The following is a 16,427-nucleotide window of genomic DNA, read 5'->3' on the forward strand; positions in this document are numbered from 1 at the left end:
AGCTTTCTTCTATATTTTTGTGATTGGTAAAATGTATTAAGAAATTTCCTTTAAGATGTCATTCGCTATCATCTCCATCAGCCGGAGGCAGCATCGACGACAGGATCGAGTGCGTCGACTTCAAATTGCGGGATTCTTTGATATGAACCCACGAAGCGGATACAGCATGAGCACCAACATTATAATGAATGTAGTTATTCTTTGGCAGATTGCCTATAAATACTACTATTGAAAGAATTTTATGTCTAATATTTTTCTAATGGAAATAAACAATTTGTATCATGTAGATGACTTAGTAGCTTAAGGATACAAAGAACTTTAAATTTCAAATGAATTTTATACTTTATATATTTATCTTAATATTGTATATATAAATATATATATATTTGAATATAATCAAAGAAATATTTACATAAAGCAGTATTTAACAGATTATTTACTTGTATTGAAAATTGAAATTGAAAAATATTGAAACTCACAGTCGAGCCATATCGAATTTTCTACTTGCTTTTATCAATGTTAATAACTACATACACATGTATGAAACCTTTAAATATTGTAATACTAGTTTTACATGTCACTTTTTATATCTAGTATAAATTATTATTAATTTTAATTATTTTATTTTCTTAATAGTTTATTATTTATTACAATTCGAACTTTTATTTGGATGGAACAGGGTGTTTTGTACTCTCGACAATAGACTTTGTTTTGCACTTTAATTCCAAATTGTTATTCCTGCTTATTTTAAAATCTTATTGATTCCAGCTTTAATATTCCCAAGCGTTTTGCAGTGAATTGCTGCAACATGTTACCATGTTGTTGTGCGACTGAATCGGTGTTAAACTAGATTTAGTCACCACGATACCATTGTTAGCAATGCTATTCCTTGCATTTCTCTACCGACTAGGTCGAATAGTTGGCCTATGCATTTTTCGATATGAGCCGGAAAGCGGACTCTTCGAAAGGGACAGAGGATCTATGTTGATTTATTGCATTGTGTTGCACACGGTCTATGTGCTACTTCTACCTTGCACTTCTTGGATGTTGGTTTTTAATTACTATGAGTGTCAGAGATTGGACATGTTGGCAATGGCTTACAGTATTGTCGCGATATCCAAGGCCGTCTCCATATTATACCTGGTCTTCAGCATCTGGTTGCACATTACAAAATGGCTGCGCGTAGTAAATGGATTCATGATGTTTCAACACATATATTGCAAAAGGCTTTCTGGACGAGTCCAATTGTGGCACTACCTGTGGAAACTTCTTCTGACCGTTTCTCGATTTTCGTTGATATTCCTTCAATTATTTGGACCTACCAGCATATTTATGTGCAATAGGCTTGATGGGATGAGAACACCATTCGATCCTTTATATACAGTGCTGTCTCTGGCAATTGTTCTAATGGAAATTCTACTGACGTGTGCAAACTTCTGGATATATTATTTGATAAACCTTACCAATCAAGTGCTCGGCTTTATGTCGGAGGAGATGCAGGGCCTACGACAAGATTTAAGTGGGTTACTCAAACGACGTGGCAGACATCGAAAGATTTATCAGCAGCAACTGTTTTCTGCCTGGCACAAACTCTGGTTTCGCTGCTTGCGACTGGATAGAGTCATACATGAAATGGTGAAGGTCTGCCAGTGGCACATACTTCTTGATTTGTTTGCTTGCTATTTGTCCGACATTACAATCGTATTCAATCTTATTGTTTATTCCACTGAATACGACAACTTTTATTTTCCGGTTTTTATATTGTTTATGATGCTGGACATTCTATTCCACTCGGATATTATGAGTATCTTCGTCATCTTTGGAATAAATCGTGGGCAATGGGCACAACTATTGGCCAGTATGGAAGAGCTCTGGTTCACTTTTGGTTCAATTGACTTTGATCCAAGTACAGATATTTGTTGCATTGCAATGTATCGTCAGGTAAACCTATCATCCCATTTGTGGTAATATGATTTTAGAGATTATAAAGATATTATTCTGCAGTTATCATTCGCTATCATGGCCGTCAATCGAAGGCAGCATCCACGACAGGATCGAGTGCGACGCCTTCAAATTGCGGGATTATTTGATATGAGCCCAAGGAGCGGATACAACATGAGCACCGACATCGCAATGAATGTCGTTATCCTCTGCCAGATTGCCTATAAATACTATTATTGAGAGTTATTAAATTATTTGTTTGCATTTTGTACCTTTGTATCATATAACCTTAAAGAAAATATTATTCTTATAATATACCTATTAATTTGGTACACACTGAAAAAATACTGAAACATACCGAAGTCTATAGTTTTCATTCCAAAATATCCCAAACTGTCAACAAAAGTAGAAGACCCGCATGCAGCAGCCGTTTTTTGTCATATAAAATTATTTCTTAAATAAATTCTATAATTTTATGTATATAACCAAATTTTCAGAAATCATATCAACTTTCTTATAGTCTTCGAGATAGACGGACGGGCAGACAGACAGACATTCGAACAAACGGACATGGGTATACGGCTGTTGTTAGTGATATACAGACATACATTATGGGGTATATGGCTATATTTTGTATATCGATGTAGTATAAATATACCAGACTGTCAGCCAAAACAACTAAGACCTTATTGCGTAGGTGTTTTTTGGCATACAAAAATATTTCTTAGATAACTTTACAACTTTTATCTCATCGCATCCAAATTGTCGAGATTTTTTAAATGACGCTTGTTATTCGATATTTTTAAATTTGAGGATGAAACAAACTTGATATACATGCAAACATAACAAGTGCTGTAGAAAAACAAGTTAGAAAGCTACAGTCGAGTGTGCTCGACTGTGAGATACCCGCTACCTATTTTGAATAAAAGCAAAATATTGCAAAAGTATTTCTTTAATAACTTCCACTTCCACAGATAAAAATCTGATCGCAACCAAATTTTTAGGAATCCTAAATACTATTGTTATTATTGTACACAACTCGAAGAACTCGAAGCTCTAGCTTTAAAATTACGCCTGCTACTCGATTCTTTTGATTTTCGAGTGCGGAAGTGGGCGTGGCAAAAATTTGAAACAAGCTTGATCTGCGTGCAAACATAACAAATGCTGTCGAAAAAAAGTCATCTCTTATAGTCTCTGAGATCTAGGTGTTCACACGGACGGACAGACAGATAGACGGTCATGGCTAGATCGTCTCGACTGTTGACGCTGATCAAGAATATATATATTTTATAGGGTCGGAGATGCCTCCTTCTACCTGTTACATACATTTCCTGTCGGCACAAAGTTATAATACCCTTCTACTCTATAAGTAGCGGGTATAAAAATTTATATGTCTACTTCTTACAGTCTCTGAGATCATGGTGTTCATTTGGAGAGACGGACATGGCTAAATCGTCTCGGCTGTTACATATATTTACTGGAAGCTCAAAGTTATAACACCCTTCTATTCTATGGATAAAGAGTATAAAAACAAAACTAAAACAGACCGAACGCACACAATTGTAGTCAACAAATTTATTGAATAGATTTTGATCTTAATTGATGATGAATTGTATATTTTTATACATATATAAAAATTCAATATTTTACTTACTTTTATAATATTCAAGAAAAAAGTAATAAAATTGATTAGTGGCATTCGTAGCAGTGTGTGTCCAAATATTCCCAGGAGCTTTGTGTTAAGCAGTATATTGTTGCAATATGTGGCACAATTCTATTTGTAAGTTAAATATTAGTGGACTGCGATTTAGTCACAACTAAACTATTGCAGGCAATGGGATTCCCAGTCTTTATCTACCGCCTTAGTCGTATAATTGGTCTGTGCCATTTGCGATATGTGCCGAAAACAGGATTCTTTAAGAAAGATAAAGGATTCATTAGAATTTACTGCACTGTGTTGCACATAATCTACATGCTGCTAATACCCTGTTATATTTGTTTTTTGATGCCCAAATACTACAATTGCCAGAAATTGAACATGTTGGCCATGGCCTACAGTGTCGTCGCGATAGCTAAAATCGCCTGCGTTCTCATACTCCTCTTCAGCATCTGGCTTCTCAACACACAATGGCTGCTAATGGTTAACGAATTCTTGATGTTCCAGCAAATATATCGTGAAGAGTTTTCTGGACATGGCAACTTGATTCTTTATATGTGGAAACTTCTGGTGACCTTTTCCCAATTTCTGCTGCTATTCGTTCAACTGTTTGGACCTTCCAGCATATTTATGTGCGACAAGTTTGAAGGACCGAGAGGACGATTCGCTCCCTTATATGTACTGCTTTCATTGTCAATTGTTCTCATGGAAATGTTACTGACAAGTGTTGACTATTGGGTATATTATTTGTTACACCTCAGCAATCGAGTGCTCGGCTTTATGTCGGAAGAGACGGAGGGACTACGACAAGATTTAAACTGGTTGCCTCAACGAAGTGGCAGCCATCGAAATGTTTACCAGCAGCAACTCTATGCTGCCTGGCATAAACTCTGGCGTCGCTGTTTGCGACTGGATAGATTAATCCACTTTATGCTAAAGATCAGCCAGTGGCACATACTTCTTAACTTATTTGCCTGCTATTTAACCGATATTACCATAATATTTAACATTATCATTTATTCAACTGAATCCGATAATTTTCATTTAATCCGTTTAATGGTCTGTTGTTTGCTGGGCATACTATTTCACTCCGATATTATGTGCTACTTTGCCGTCTTTGCAATAAATCGTTCACAGTGGAAAAATCTCTTGGCGAACATGGAAGAGCTCTGGTTCACTCTTGGTGACCTTAACTTCAATCCGAACAGATTCTTACGGCATTGCAATGCAGCGTCAGGTTAGTGTTAAACACCATTTAAATATTTAAGAAAAGTAAGTTTATTAAGGAATTTTCTGTTAGATGTCATTCGCTATTATGGCCATTAATCGGAGGCAGCATCGACGACAGGATCGAGTGCGACGTCTTTAAATTGCGGGACTATTTGATATGGACACAAGAACCGCATACAGAATGAGCACAGATATTGCAATGAATGTCGTTATTCTTTGGCAGATTGCCTATAAATACTTTTATTGAGAGAAATGTATGTAGATGATGTAGATGACTTAGTAGCTTAAGGATACAAAGACCTTTAAATTTCAAATTAATGACATACTTTATATATCTGTTTTATTATTGCACTATTAACATATAACATAGCATTTGAATATATAGCTAAAAAAAATATTTACATAAAACTCATCAAATAGTATACCTACAACCAATAACTTTGTGCCTACGAGAAATGTATTTATGTCATGTTCGTCTGACTGCCCGTCTGTTCATATGAACACCTAGATCTGAGAGAATATAAGAGATGGAGCTATAATTTGCATGCACTCAAATATAGTATGTTTAAAAATTTTACCACGCCCACTTCTGCCCCGAAAATCGTCAACATTCTAATAATAAAGGTACCTTTGAAGCACACAATACTAATTTTGGTATTTATGATTGCCGAGGATTTGATTTCAATCGAATAAAAATTGTATGTTATTTATGAAATTCTTTTGTATGTCTTAGCTGCTTTGGCTGACAATTTGGTATACTTTGACCCCTACGGTATATTTCGAATGTAGTACTACATGAATTTAAGAATTCTTGCTGTATATTTTATGTTAAGAATAACACTGGTTTGCTTTTATTCATTCAGGTGTGTTTTGTACTCTATAGTAAATGTATATATTGATTTACCAAATATATCCTATGTTATATTTAAGAATAATTTTAAAAGAATAATACAGCATTGTTGGCCTGAGCCATTTTTTATATGAGCCGAAAACAGGACAGCGCGACAAAGGACTCATTAATCTATGTAATAAAAAGGACCAGCTTTCTTTGTTTTATAGTATGTTGCGCAAACATGTTGGCTATGGCCTACAGTGTCGTCTCGATAGTCAGGGTCATCACCGTTCTCATAGTCTTCTCCAGCATCTGGCTGCTTAGCCCACAATAGCTGCAAATACTTAACGGATTCATGATGTCCAGCAGATATATCGTAAAAAGCTTTCTGGACGTGACAATTTGTGGCAGCATGTTTGGAAACTAGTGCTGACTCTTTCCCACTTTTCATTGATATTCATTCATCTGTTTGGACTTCCCATCATATTAATGTGCGACAAGTTTGAAGAACCGAGAGGACGATTCGCCCCTTTATACATAATGTTGTCATTGGCAATTGGTCTCATGGAACTTCTTCTGACAACTGTTGACTATGTGGTATATTATTTGATAAGCCTTAGCAACCGAGTGGTTGGATTTATGAAGAAACGCAAAAACATTGAAAAGATTAAAGCTGGTTACTTCACCGACGCGGCAGCTATCAAAATATTTACCACCAGCAACTCTATACTGCCTGGTATAAGCTCTGGTGTCCCTTTTGCGACTGGATAGATTAATCAATGAATTGATGACGATATTCCACTAGTAGATACTTCTAAACTTGTTTGCTTATATGTATATGCGTATATATTTCATATTGTTATTTATTCCACTGAATCCGATCATTTTCATTTAACCCGTTTGATGGTCTTCACTTTGCTGGGCATACTATTTCTCTCCGATATTGTGTACTATTTATACCCGCTACCCATAGGGTAGAAGGGTATTATAACTTAAACATAACAAATGCTCTCGAAAAAATAATAGCTCTATCTCTTATAGACTCTGAGATCTAGGTGTTCATACGGACGGACGGACAGACAGACGGACATGACTAAATCGTCTCAGCTGTTGACGCTGATCTAGAATACATATACTTTATAGGGTCGGAGATGCCTCCTTCTACCTGTTACATACATTTCCTACCGGCACAAAGTTTTAATACCCTTCTACCCTATGGGTAGCGGGTATAAAAAGTTCGAAACGCACACAATTTTAGCCTATACATTTACAGAATAGAAACATATTTTATGCTTATCTACTATATCATATATTAGAATAATTTTCGTAATATACACAGAAAAGTAATAAAATTGATGACTGTGTATCCAAATGTTCCCAGGAGCTTTGTGTTGTTGCAACATATTGCACGTGTAGTATGTGCATATATCGAGGGTACACTGTACCAATAACTAAACAGCAACACTAAGTTGTATTGCATAAATAAGCAAACTCAAGTGGACGTGAAATACGATCACCCACTTCTACTGCACGCTAAGACAGCATTCAAGCTAAGTCAGCATTCAATATATATATATGCCCATAGACTCTCTCTCCCGATCATAGTATATAAGATATATATATATGCTGCTGCTCTTCTGCCACTGCCAACGGCAGCGCAGTGGCATTCCACCATTATGTACTTAGGCTAAGCCAACCGAATTATTTCAATAAAAGAACATTAACAATTTGACAACAGATCAGCACTGATGTGCTGCTACTATGAACTTGACTACGAACATATTACATTTTATCACAGTTGAATCACAGTTGGCTTCGATTTAGTCAGAAATAAATTTCAGACAATAGTATTTCTTGTATTTCTCTATCGACTAAGTCAGATAGTTGGACTATGTAATTTTCAATATGTGCGCGCTTTAAGCGCGACAAAGGACCCATAATATAAATACTATTATTAAGATTTATTCATATTTATTATTTGGAAGGGTATTACAACTTTGTGTAATAGGCAGAAGAAAGAAGGTATATATTATCGATTATTGTTGCACGCAGATTAAGTGAAAATAAAATCGACCATATCTTTAAAGCTAGATATCATACAGATACAATCATAACTCCAGACTTTATGACTCCTGCTCCTTGGTTTTGATCACAACCACAAAATTGTAAACATAACTCAAGAAAATGTGGCAAGAAACCGTTGCTCTTGTGGGGTCTAAGTTGCTTTGATTTATAATCTGCTGTATTTTTTACTTTATCGTATATTTTAAATGTAGGAGTATATTGATGTATCAAATATTGACTTGTATATTTTTTGTATTTTTCGGTATTTTAATTTTGTATATCTCATTAATAATACCGCAATGTTTTAAGTATTTCGCAAATTATATACTATGTATAATAATTATGATAAATGTCATATATAACAAATATTTTGTATATATTTTATTAAAGCTATTTTCGAATTATATTCACTGTAAAGTAATGAAATGTTTATCTAATATGCAACAACTTTAAATTAATGAATGAATGAAATTTCACTGCGTGTCAAATATTCCCAAGTGCAAAATGTTGCAAATTTTGTTGAAAGTTGAATCACAGTTCACTGCGATTTAGTAGCAACGAAACCATTGTTGGCAATGGTATTTCCCTCATATTTGTTCCGCCTAAGTCAGGCAATTGGACTGTGCAATTATAAATATGTGCCGGAAAGGGGACGCTTCAAGTGAGACAAAGGACCCATGAGGATATACTGCATTGTATTGCACATAATCTACGTACTTTTGACCCCATGCGCCTTTAGCATGATGCTCCACGGCTACAATGATTGCCAGAAACTGGATATGTTGGCTATAGCTTACACCATTGTCTCGACAGCCAAAGTCGCCTCCGTTGTGATGCTAATCTCAAGTATCTGGTTGCTCGGTCCTAAATGGCTGCGCATGGTAAACGGTTTCATGATGTTCCAACACTATATCGGAGAGAGCTTTCGGGTCGTGTTAACTTGTGGCAACACGGGATCAAAATTTCACTAACCATTTCTCGATTGGGAATACTATTAATTCAGTTTTTTGGACCTCCCAGCATCTTCATGTGCGAGAAGTTAGACGGGATGAGAAAAGAATTCGCACCCTTGTATGTCATTTTATCGTTGGGAATTGCTCTCATGGAAGTTCTACTGACCTCTGTGGACTATTGGCTATATTACTTGATGCACCTCAGCAATCGAGTGATCGGGTTTATGTCGGAGGAGACGCAGGAAATGCGACAGGATTTGAACTGGTTGCCCCAGCGAGGCGGCAGTCATCGAAATGTTTTTCAGCAGCAGCTCCTTGCTGCCTGGCATAAACTCTGGCGTCGCTGTTTGCGACTGGATAGATTAATCAATGAGATGCTGAAGATCAGCCAGTGGCAGATACTTCTGAACTTGCTAGGCTGTTATTTGTGCGACATTGCAATCATATTCAATGTTATTATTTATTCCACTGATTCCGAGCATTTTCATTTAATCCGTTTCATAACCTTTATGCTGCTGGGCATATTGTTCCACTCCGATATTTCTAGCCTGTTTATCATATTTGGAGTAAATCGTTCACAGTGGATAAATCTGTTGACGTGCATGGAAAAGCTCTGGTTCACTCTTAGTGACCTTAACTTCGATCCAACTAAAGATACTTACGGCATTGCAATGCATCGTCAGGTTAGTGTTAAACACCATTTATATGATTAGTAAAATTTATTACAAAATTTTCTATAAGATGTCATTTGCTATCATGGCCATCAATAGGAGACAGCATCGACTATTATTGAGAAAAAATTAAGTCAATTTGTATTTTAAAGATATTCATATGGTAGATCCAAATATTTTATTTTTTTCGAATTATTTCAATACCGAGTCTTTTTCTCCAATTATTTGAATACTAATTGGTGTTGGTATTATAATTATTTTTGAAATATTTCCTATACTTGAATATGGATCTTCTGTCTGGAATCTGGAAAACAATTTTTTATTTTTACTCTTCGTAGTTTAAAGTGAAACCCCAATATTAGATTACCACCATACCGCAGTAGACTTTTGCTACCAAACCTTCTCTTACTAGCCGTATTATTTTGCAGGGTGTTGTTTTTATACACACTACCCATAGGGCAGAATGGTATTATAACTTTGTGCCGGCAGGAAATGTAAGTAACAGATAGAAGGAGCCCTGCAGTTCTGAGCGCTAGTTCGTTGCTGGTGAAATAAGCACTTACCAGCAGACCACCACAAAGTGGCGTTCAGCCATGCGTTTTTTAATTTCCGTTTTTGTATAAAATGTCCGCAAATAGGGTCAATCGCCACCGCTTCGATTACCCTCGAACTAGTGAAATAGTGCAACACATTAGGGGGTTTAGAGAAAGTGCTTACATCGGACCCCATTGAAGGGTCGGTGAAGTAAGTACTTACATCGGACCCCATGGAAGGGTCGGCCAATGTAAAATTACAATTACAGTTTTTATTTTATTTTAATTTTTCTTTATTTTAATAAGTCGGATACTTTTATTACTTAAAGGCAACTTGAGTCTTTAAAATATCGTTTTATGGAGCTGTAAGGCCTTTCTCAACTGGTCCTCAGTTATTGAATCTGGAAATAAAGGATTCAAAAGTTTTAATAGATTAAAGTGGATAATGATTATTAAATAATTATCTTTTAAAATACTCACCGATCCTAACACCAAAGAAATTCTTCTTTAGGCACATTGTCGTTTTCCACTGTAGAGCTATACATTCTGCTAACTGCTTGTCGTACTTTTATTTTTTATTTATTTTACACATTAAACATATAATACATACATTTATTATTTTTTAAGTAACTCACCTAATAATTGATCGATTTATCCGCTTTGCACTTCTCAACTCAGATGCGTGCAAAATTTCTTCAGCCAGCAAACACAGCTGCGTTTGAGCAAAAGAGTAGCACAAAATAAAACAAAGACGCGTAAACAAACAGCGATGTAAAGCGTAATCGGAGTTTTATCTTTAATCTTGTGTATGCACTTTCCACAAAATAACAAAAACAAAAGCGATGCTTGCCGTTATTTTGTACTTATGATTTAAAGCGCATACATTGGGGCTGTCCATATATTACGTAATCACGTTCTCTGCGATTTTTGACCCCCTCCCCCCCCTGGTAATCAAAAGTAATCATTTGATGAACACCCTCCCCCCCTAACAATGATTACGTAATCACAAAAAAAGAAAAATATGAAAATTTGTTCTTTTAATCGCAGGTATCATCTTCGTCTTCGTCGTCTACATAGTCCTCGTCAAGCCATTCGAGGTGTTCACATCCTTCGTATGACTGAATTACTAAGCATTCTCCCTTTTCGCCGTCCAGCCACACGGTAAAGGAGTTTCTTGATTTCCAATCGAAGCTTACAGCTACATTTATATGAATTATTGCATTCGGTACTTATCGACAGAGTAATCGGCGCTAAACCAATTTTTTGAATAAATTCTTTTAACAACAAAATCTTTATAAAATGATTACGTAATCATTGTCCAAGAACCCTCCCTCCCCATGTAATCAAACATAATCATTTCCTTGACCCCCTCCCACCCCCTAAGTGATTACGTAATATATGGACAGCCCCATTTATAAACTAGATGGTTCGACGTTCGTTTACTATAGGGTCACTTTAGTAAGTACCCGTGTAGTGATCGACGAGGTAAGCACTTATCCATGGCCAATCGACACCTCCAGTTCTGCAGGGTAACTACCTACATATGTATGAAACCTTTAAATATTGTAATACTAGTTTTATATGTCACTTTTTCTATCTAGTATACATTATTATTATTTTTTTTTTCTTAATAATTAATTATTTATTACAATTAGAACTTTTATCCACGTGGAACAGGGTGTTTTATACTCTCGACAAAAGTCTCTCACTTTGTTTTGCAATTTAATTCCAAATTGTTATTGCTGCTTATTTTAAAATCTTATTGATTGCAACTTAAATATTCCCATGCGTTTTCCCATAAATTGCTGCAACATGTTGCCATGTTGTTGTGTGACTGAATCGGTGTAAAACTAGATTTAGTCACCACGATACCATTGTTGGCGATGGTATTCCTTGCATTTCTCTACCGACTAGGTCGGATAGTTGGCCTATGCATTTTTCGATATGAGCCGGAAAGCGGACTCTTCGAAAGGGACAGAGGATCTATGTTGATTTATTGCATTGTGTTGCACACGGTCTATGTGCTACTTCTACCTTGCACTTCTTGGATGTTGGTTTTTAATTACTATGAGTGTCAGAGATTGGACATGTTGGCAATGGCTTACAGTATTGTCGCGATATCCAAGGCCGTCTCCATATTATACCTGGTCTTCAGCATCTGGTTGCTCATTACAAAATGGCTACACGTAGTAAATGGATTCATGATGTTCCAGGGTCATACATGAAATGGTGAAGGTCTGCCAGTGGCACATACTTCTTGATTTGTTTGCTGGCTATTTGTCCGACATTACAATCGTATTCAATCTTATTGTTTATTCCACTGAATCCGACATCTTTAATTTTCCGGTTTTTATATTGTTAATGATGGTGGACATTCTATTCCACTTGGATATTCTGAGTATCTTCGCGATCTTTGGAACAAATCGTGGGCAATGGTCACAACTATTGGCGAGTATGGAAGAGCTCTGGTTCACTCTTGGTTCAATTGACTTCGATTTAAGTACAGATATTTGTTGCATTGCAATGTATCGTCAGGTAAGCCTATCATCCCTTTTGTGGCAATATGATTGCTTAGCTTATAGAGATATTTTTCTTCAGTTGTCAATCGCTATAATGGCCGTCAATCGAAAGCAGTATCGACGACAGGATCGAGTGCGACGCCTTCAAATTGCGGGATTATTTGAAATGAGCCCAAGGACCGGATACAACATGAGCACCGACATCGCAATGAATGTCATTATCCGTTGGCAGATTGCCTATAAATACTATTATTGAGGTTTACTAAATTATAATATTTGTTTGAATTTTGTACATTTGTATCGTCTAACCTTAAAGAAAATATATTTTATTAACCCGCTTACTGCACTGCTTACAAACAGAGTTTGAACCTAATTTACGAATTATTTATCTAATTTTAGATTTTTATAGAAAAATAAAAATTTGTCTCTATAAAAACTTTATTACGTGCGGCATCCGTTTTTTTTCATATAAAATTATTTCTTAAATAGCTCCTATAATTTTATGTGATCATAAACTGAAAATATACCATACAGTACAAAATATACCTGATTGTCAGCCAAGGCAACGAAGACCTTATTGCAGTAGGTGTTTTTATACCCGCTACCCATAGGGTTGAAGGGTATTATAACTTTGTGCCGACAGGAAATGTATGTAGCAGGTAGAAGGAGGCATCTCCGACCCTATAAAGTCCATATATTCTTGATCAGCGTCAACAGCCGAGACGATCTAGCCATGTCCGTCTGTCCGTATGAACACCTACATCTCAGAGGCTATAAGAGATAGAGCTATAATTTTCGACAGCATTTGTTATGTTTGCACGCAGGTCAAGTTTGTTTCAAATTTTTGCCACACCCACTTCCGCCCCGAAAATCAAGAAAATCGAATAACAAGCTTAATTTTAAAGCTATAGCTGCGAATTTTGGAGTATACAATAATAACTATAGTATTTAAAAATTGTGGAAGGTATTAAAAAATACTTTTGTATGGGCAAAAGCGCCTACTTACTAGGGGTCTTATTTGCTTTGGCCGACAATCTGGTACATTGTGCCGCCTATGGTATATTTTGAATGTGGTACTATATCGATATACCAAATATGCCGTTTGGTATATTTTAGTATTTTTGTAGTATTTTCGGTATATTTTGAAAATAATACCGCAATATTTTGCTTTTATTCAAAATGGGTAGTGGGTATCTCACAGAGCACACTCGACTGTAGCTTTCTAATTTGTTTGGCATACAAAATTATTTCTTAAATAACTTTACAACTTTTATCGATGATTTTAGATTTAAGAATGCGAAACAAACTTGGTCTACGTGCAAACACAACAAATGCTGTAGGAAAAAAATGATATCTCTACTTCTTACAGTCTCTGAGATCATGGTGTTCATTTGGAGAGACGGACATGGCTAAATCGTCTCGGCTGTTACATATATTTACTGGAAGCTCAAAGTTATAACACCCTTCTATTCTATGGATAAAGAGTATAAAAACAAAACTAAAACAGACCGAACGCACACAATTGTAGTCAACAAATTTATTGAATAGATTTTGATCTTAATTGATGATGAATTGTATATTTTATACATATATAAAAATTCAATATTTTACTTACTTTTATAATATTCAAGAAAAAAGTAATAAAATTGATTAGTGGCATTCGTAGCAGTGTGTGTCCAAATATTCCCAGGAGCTTTGTGTTAAGCAGTATATTGTTGCAATATGTGGCACAATTCTATTTGTAAGTTAAATAACAGTTGACTGCGATTTAGTCACAACTAAACTATTGCAGGCAATGGGATTCCCAGTCTTTATATACCGCCTAAGTCGCATAATCGGCCTATGCAACTTTCGATATGTGCCGAAAACAGGATTCTTTAAGAAAGATAAAGGATTCATTAGAATTTACAGCACTGTGTTGCACATAATCTACATGCTGTTAATACCCTGTTATATTTGTTTTTTGATGCCCAAATACTACAATTGCCAGAAATTGAACATGTTGGCCATGGCCTACAGTGTCGTCGCGATAGCTAAAATCGCCTGCGTTCTCATACTCCTCTTCAGCATCTGGCTTCTCAACACACAATGGCTGCTAATGGTTAACGAATTCTTGATGTTCCAGCAAATATATCGTGAAGAGTTTTCTGGACATGGCAACTTGATGCTATATATTTGGAAACTTCTGCTGACCCTTTCCCGATTTCTGCTGCTATTCGTTCAACTGTTTGGACGTCACAGCATATTTATGTGCGACAAGTTTGAAGGACCGAGAGGACGATTCGCTCCCTTATATGTACTGCTTTCATTGTCAATTGTTCTCATGGAAATTCTACTGACAAGTGTTGACTATTGGGTATATTATTTGTTACACCTCAGCAATCGAGTACTGGGCTTTATGTCGGAGGAGACGCAGGGACTACGACAAGATTTAAACTGGTTGCCTCAACGAAGTGGCAGCCATCGAAATGTTTACCAGCAGCAACTCTATGCTGCCTGGCATAAACTCTGGCGTCGCTGTTTGCAACTGGATAGATTAATCCACTTTATGCTAAAGATCAGCCAGTGGCACATACTTATTAACTTATTTGCCTGCTATTTAACCGATATTACCATAATATTTAACATTATCATTTATTCAACTGAATCCGATAATTTTCATTTAATCCGTTTGATGGTCTGTTGTTTGCTGGGCATACTATTTCACTCCGATATTATGTGCTACTTTGCCGTCTTTGCAATGAATCGTTCACAGTGGAAAAATCTCTTGGCGAACATGGAAGAGCTCTGGTTCACTCTTGGTGACCTTAACTTCAATCCGAGTACAGATTCTTACGGCATTGCAATGCAGCGTCAGGTTAGTGTTAAACACCATTTACATATTTAAGAAAATTTTATTAAGAAATTATTTTGTAAGATGTCATTCGCTATTATGGCCATTAATCGGAGGCAGCATCGACGACAGGATCGAGTGCGACGTCTTCAAATTGCGGGATTATTTGATATAAACACAAGAACCGCATACAGAATGAGCACCAACATTGTAATGAATGTAGTTATTCTTTGGCAGATTGCCTATAAAAACTACTATTAAGAGAAATGTATGTAGATGATGTAGATGACTTAGTAGCTTAAGAATACAAAGACCTTTAAATTTCAAATTAATGACATCCAGTAGAATCCGGTTATAGCGACTTTCAAGGGACAGACGATTTTACGTCGGTATACCCGGAAGACGCACTAACCGAAAGGAGCAAAACAATTTTTTTTTGTTTTTTTTTATGTTTGCCATGTTTGTAATAGGCTTTTAAGATAAAACAAATTAATTTTTTAATCAAAACAAAAAAACTAATAAATTTAATTCAATAGCATGGTTTTTCCATAATTAATCGGATACCTGTATATTCCTTAGCATAAGCTAAGGCGACTGCTAAAACTAACAGAGATTAGGGACAATGCACTATGGTCCAGCCGACCACTTTTCTTGATGGAAAACCAATTTTTGAAAGTTAACAGAACTCCGCGATTTTGGCGTCGTTGGATCAAAAAAAGAATAGACTTTAAATGGAAATGTATTTAACAGGCAGAGAGTCATCTCCGAGACGATATGGCCATGTGCGTCTGACTGTCTATCTGCCCGTCTGTCCATATGAACAGCTAAATCTGAGAGAATATAAGAGATAGAGCCATAATTTGCTCGCACCCACTTCCGCCCCAAAAATGGTCAACATTCGAATAACAAAGGTGCTTTTGAAGTTAGAATACACACAATAATAATTTAAGTATTTATGATTTCCGAGGATTTGATTTCAATCGAATAAAAACTGTTTAAGTGATTTAAGAAGATCGGATAGTTGGCCTATGCAATTTTCGATATGAGCCGGAAAGCGGACTATATTGGATTGTGCTGCACATGGTCTACGTGCACTTTTTGCATGTTGGTTCTTAATTACTATGAGTGTCAGAGATTGGACATGTTGGCAATGGCGTAAAGTATCGTCGCGATAGCCAAGATGGAGTAATACAT

At 36.1% G+C, this 16,427-nt stretch overlaps 2 protein-coding genes across 2 annotated transcripts; both read left to right on the forward strand.

The window, feature by feature from the left end:
- Positions 1 to 3,979: 3,979 nt before the first annotated feature.
- Positions 3,980 to 5,013, forward strand: LOC127565684 (putative gustatory receptor 58c). The gene is made up of 2 exons (XM_052005395.1): positions 3,980 to 4,835; positions 4,931 to 5,013. Exons 1-2 carry the CDS (start codon positions 3,980 to 3,982, stop codon positions 5,011 to 5,013), a joined length of 939 nt encoding a protein of 312 aa, XP_051861355.1.
- A 3,454-nt stretch (positions 5,014 to 8,467) lies between these two features.
- LOC127565685 (putative gustatory receptor 58c) lies at positions 8,468 to 15,644 on the forward strand. The gene is made up of 4 exons (XM_052005400.1): positions 8,468 to 8,653; positions 8,728 to 9,360; positions 15,156 to 15,257; positions 15,579 to 15,644. The coding sequence occupies exons 1-4, from the start codon at positions 8,468 to 8,470 to the stop codon at positions 15,642 to 15,644; spliced, it is 987 nt and encodes a 328-aa protein (XP_051861360.1).
- The last annotated feature ends 783 nt before the right edge of the window (positions 15,645 to 16,427 follow it).

The sequence above is a fragment of the Drosophila albomicans genome, chromosome 3, assembly GCF_009650485.2.
Source record: "Drosophila albomicans strain 15112-1751.03 chromosome 3, ASM965048v2, whole genome shotgun sequence".
Lineage (NCBI taxonomy): Eukaryota > Metazoa > Arthropoda > Insecta > Diptera > Drosophilidae > Drosophila > Drosophila albomicans.

Coding starts and splice junctions, on each gene's coding strand:
- LOC127565684 (XM_052005395.1), top strand. CDS start 3,980: ATGTTGGCCATGGCCTACAGTGTCGTCGCGATAGCTAAAATCGCCTGC. Junction 4,836..4,930: donor GCATTGCAATGCAGCGTCAG/GTTAGTGTTAAA, acceptor CATTAATCGGAG/GCAGCATCGACGACAGGATC.
- LOC127565685 (XM_052005400.1), top strand. CDS start 8,468: ATGCTCCACGGCTACAATGATTGCCAGAAACTGGATATGTTGGCTATA. Junction 8,654..8,727: donor ATATCGGAGAGAGCTTTCGG/GTCGTGTTAACT, acceptor CTATTAATTCAG/TTTTTTGGACCTCCCAGCAT. Junction 9,361..15,155: donor GCATTGCAATGCATCGTCAG/GTTAGTGTTAAA, acceptor AATCGTTCACAG/TGGAAAAATCTCTTGGCGAA.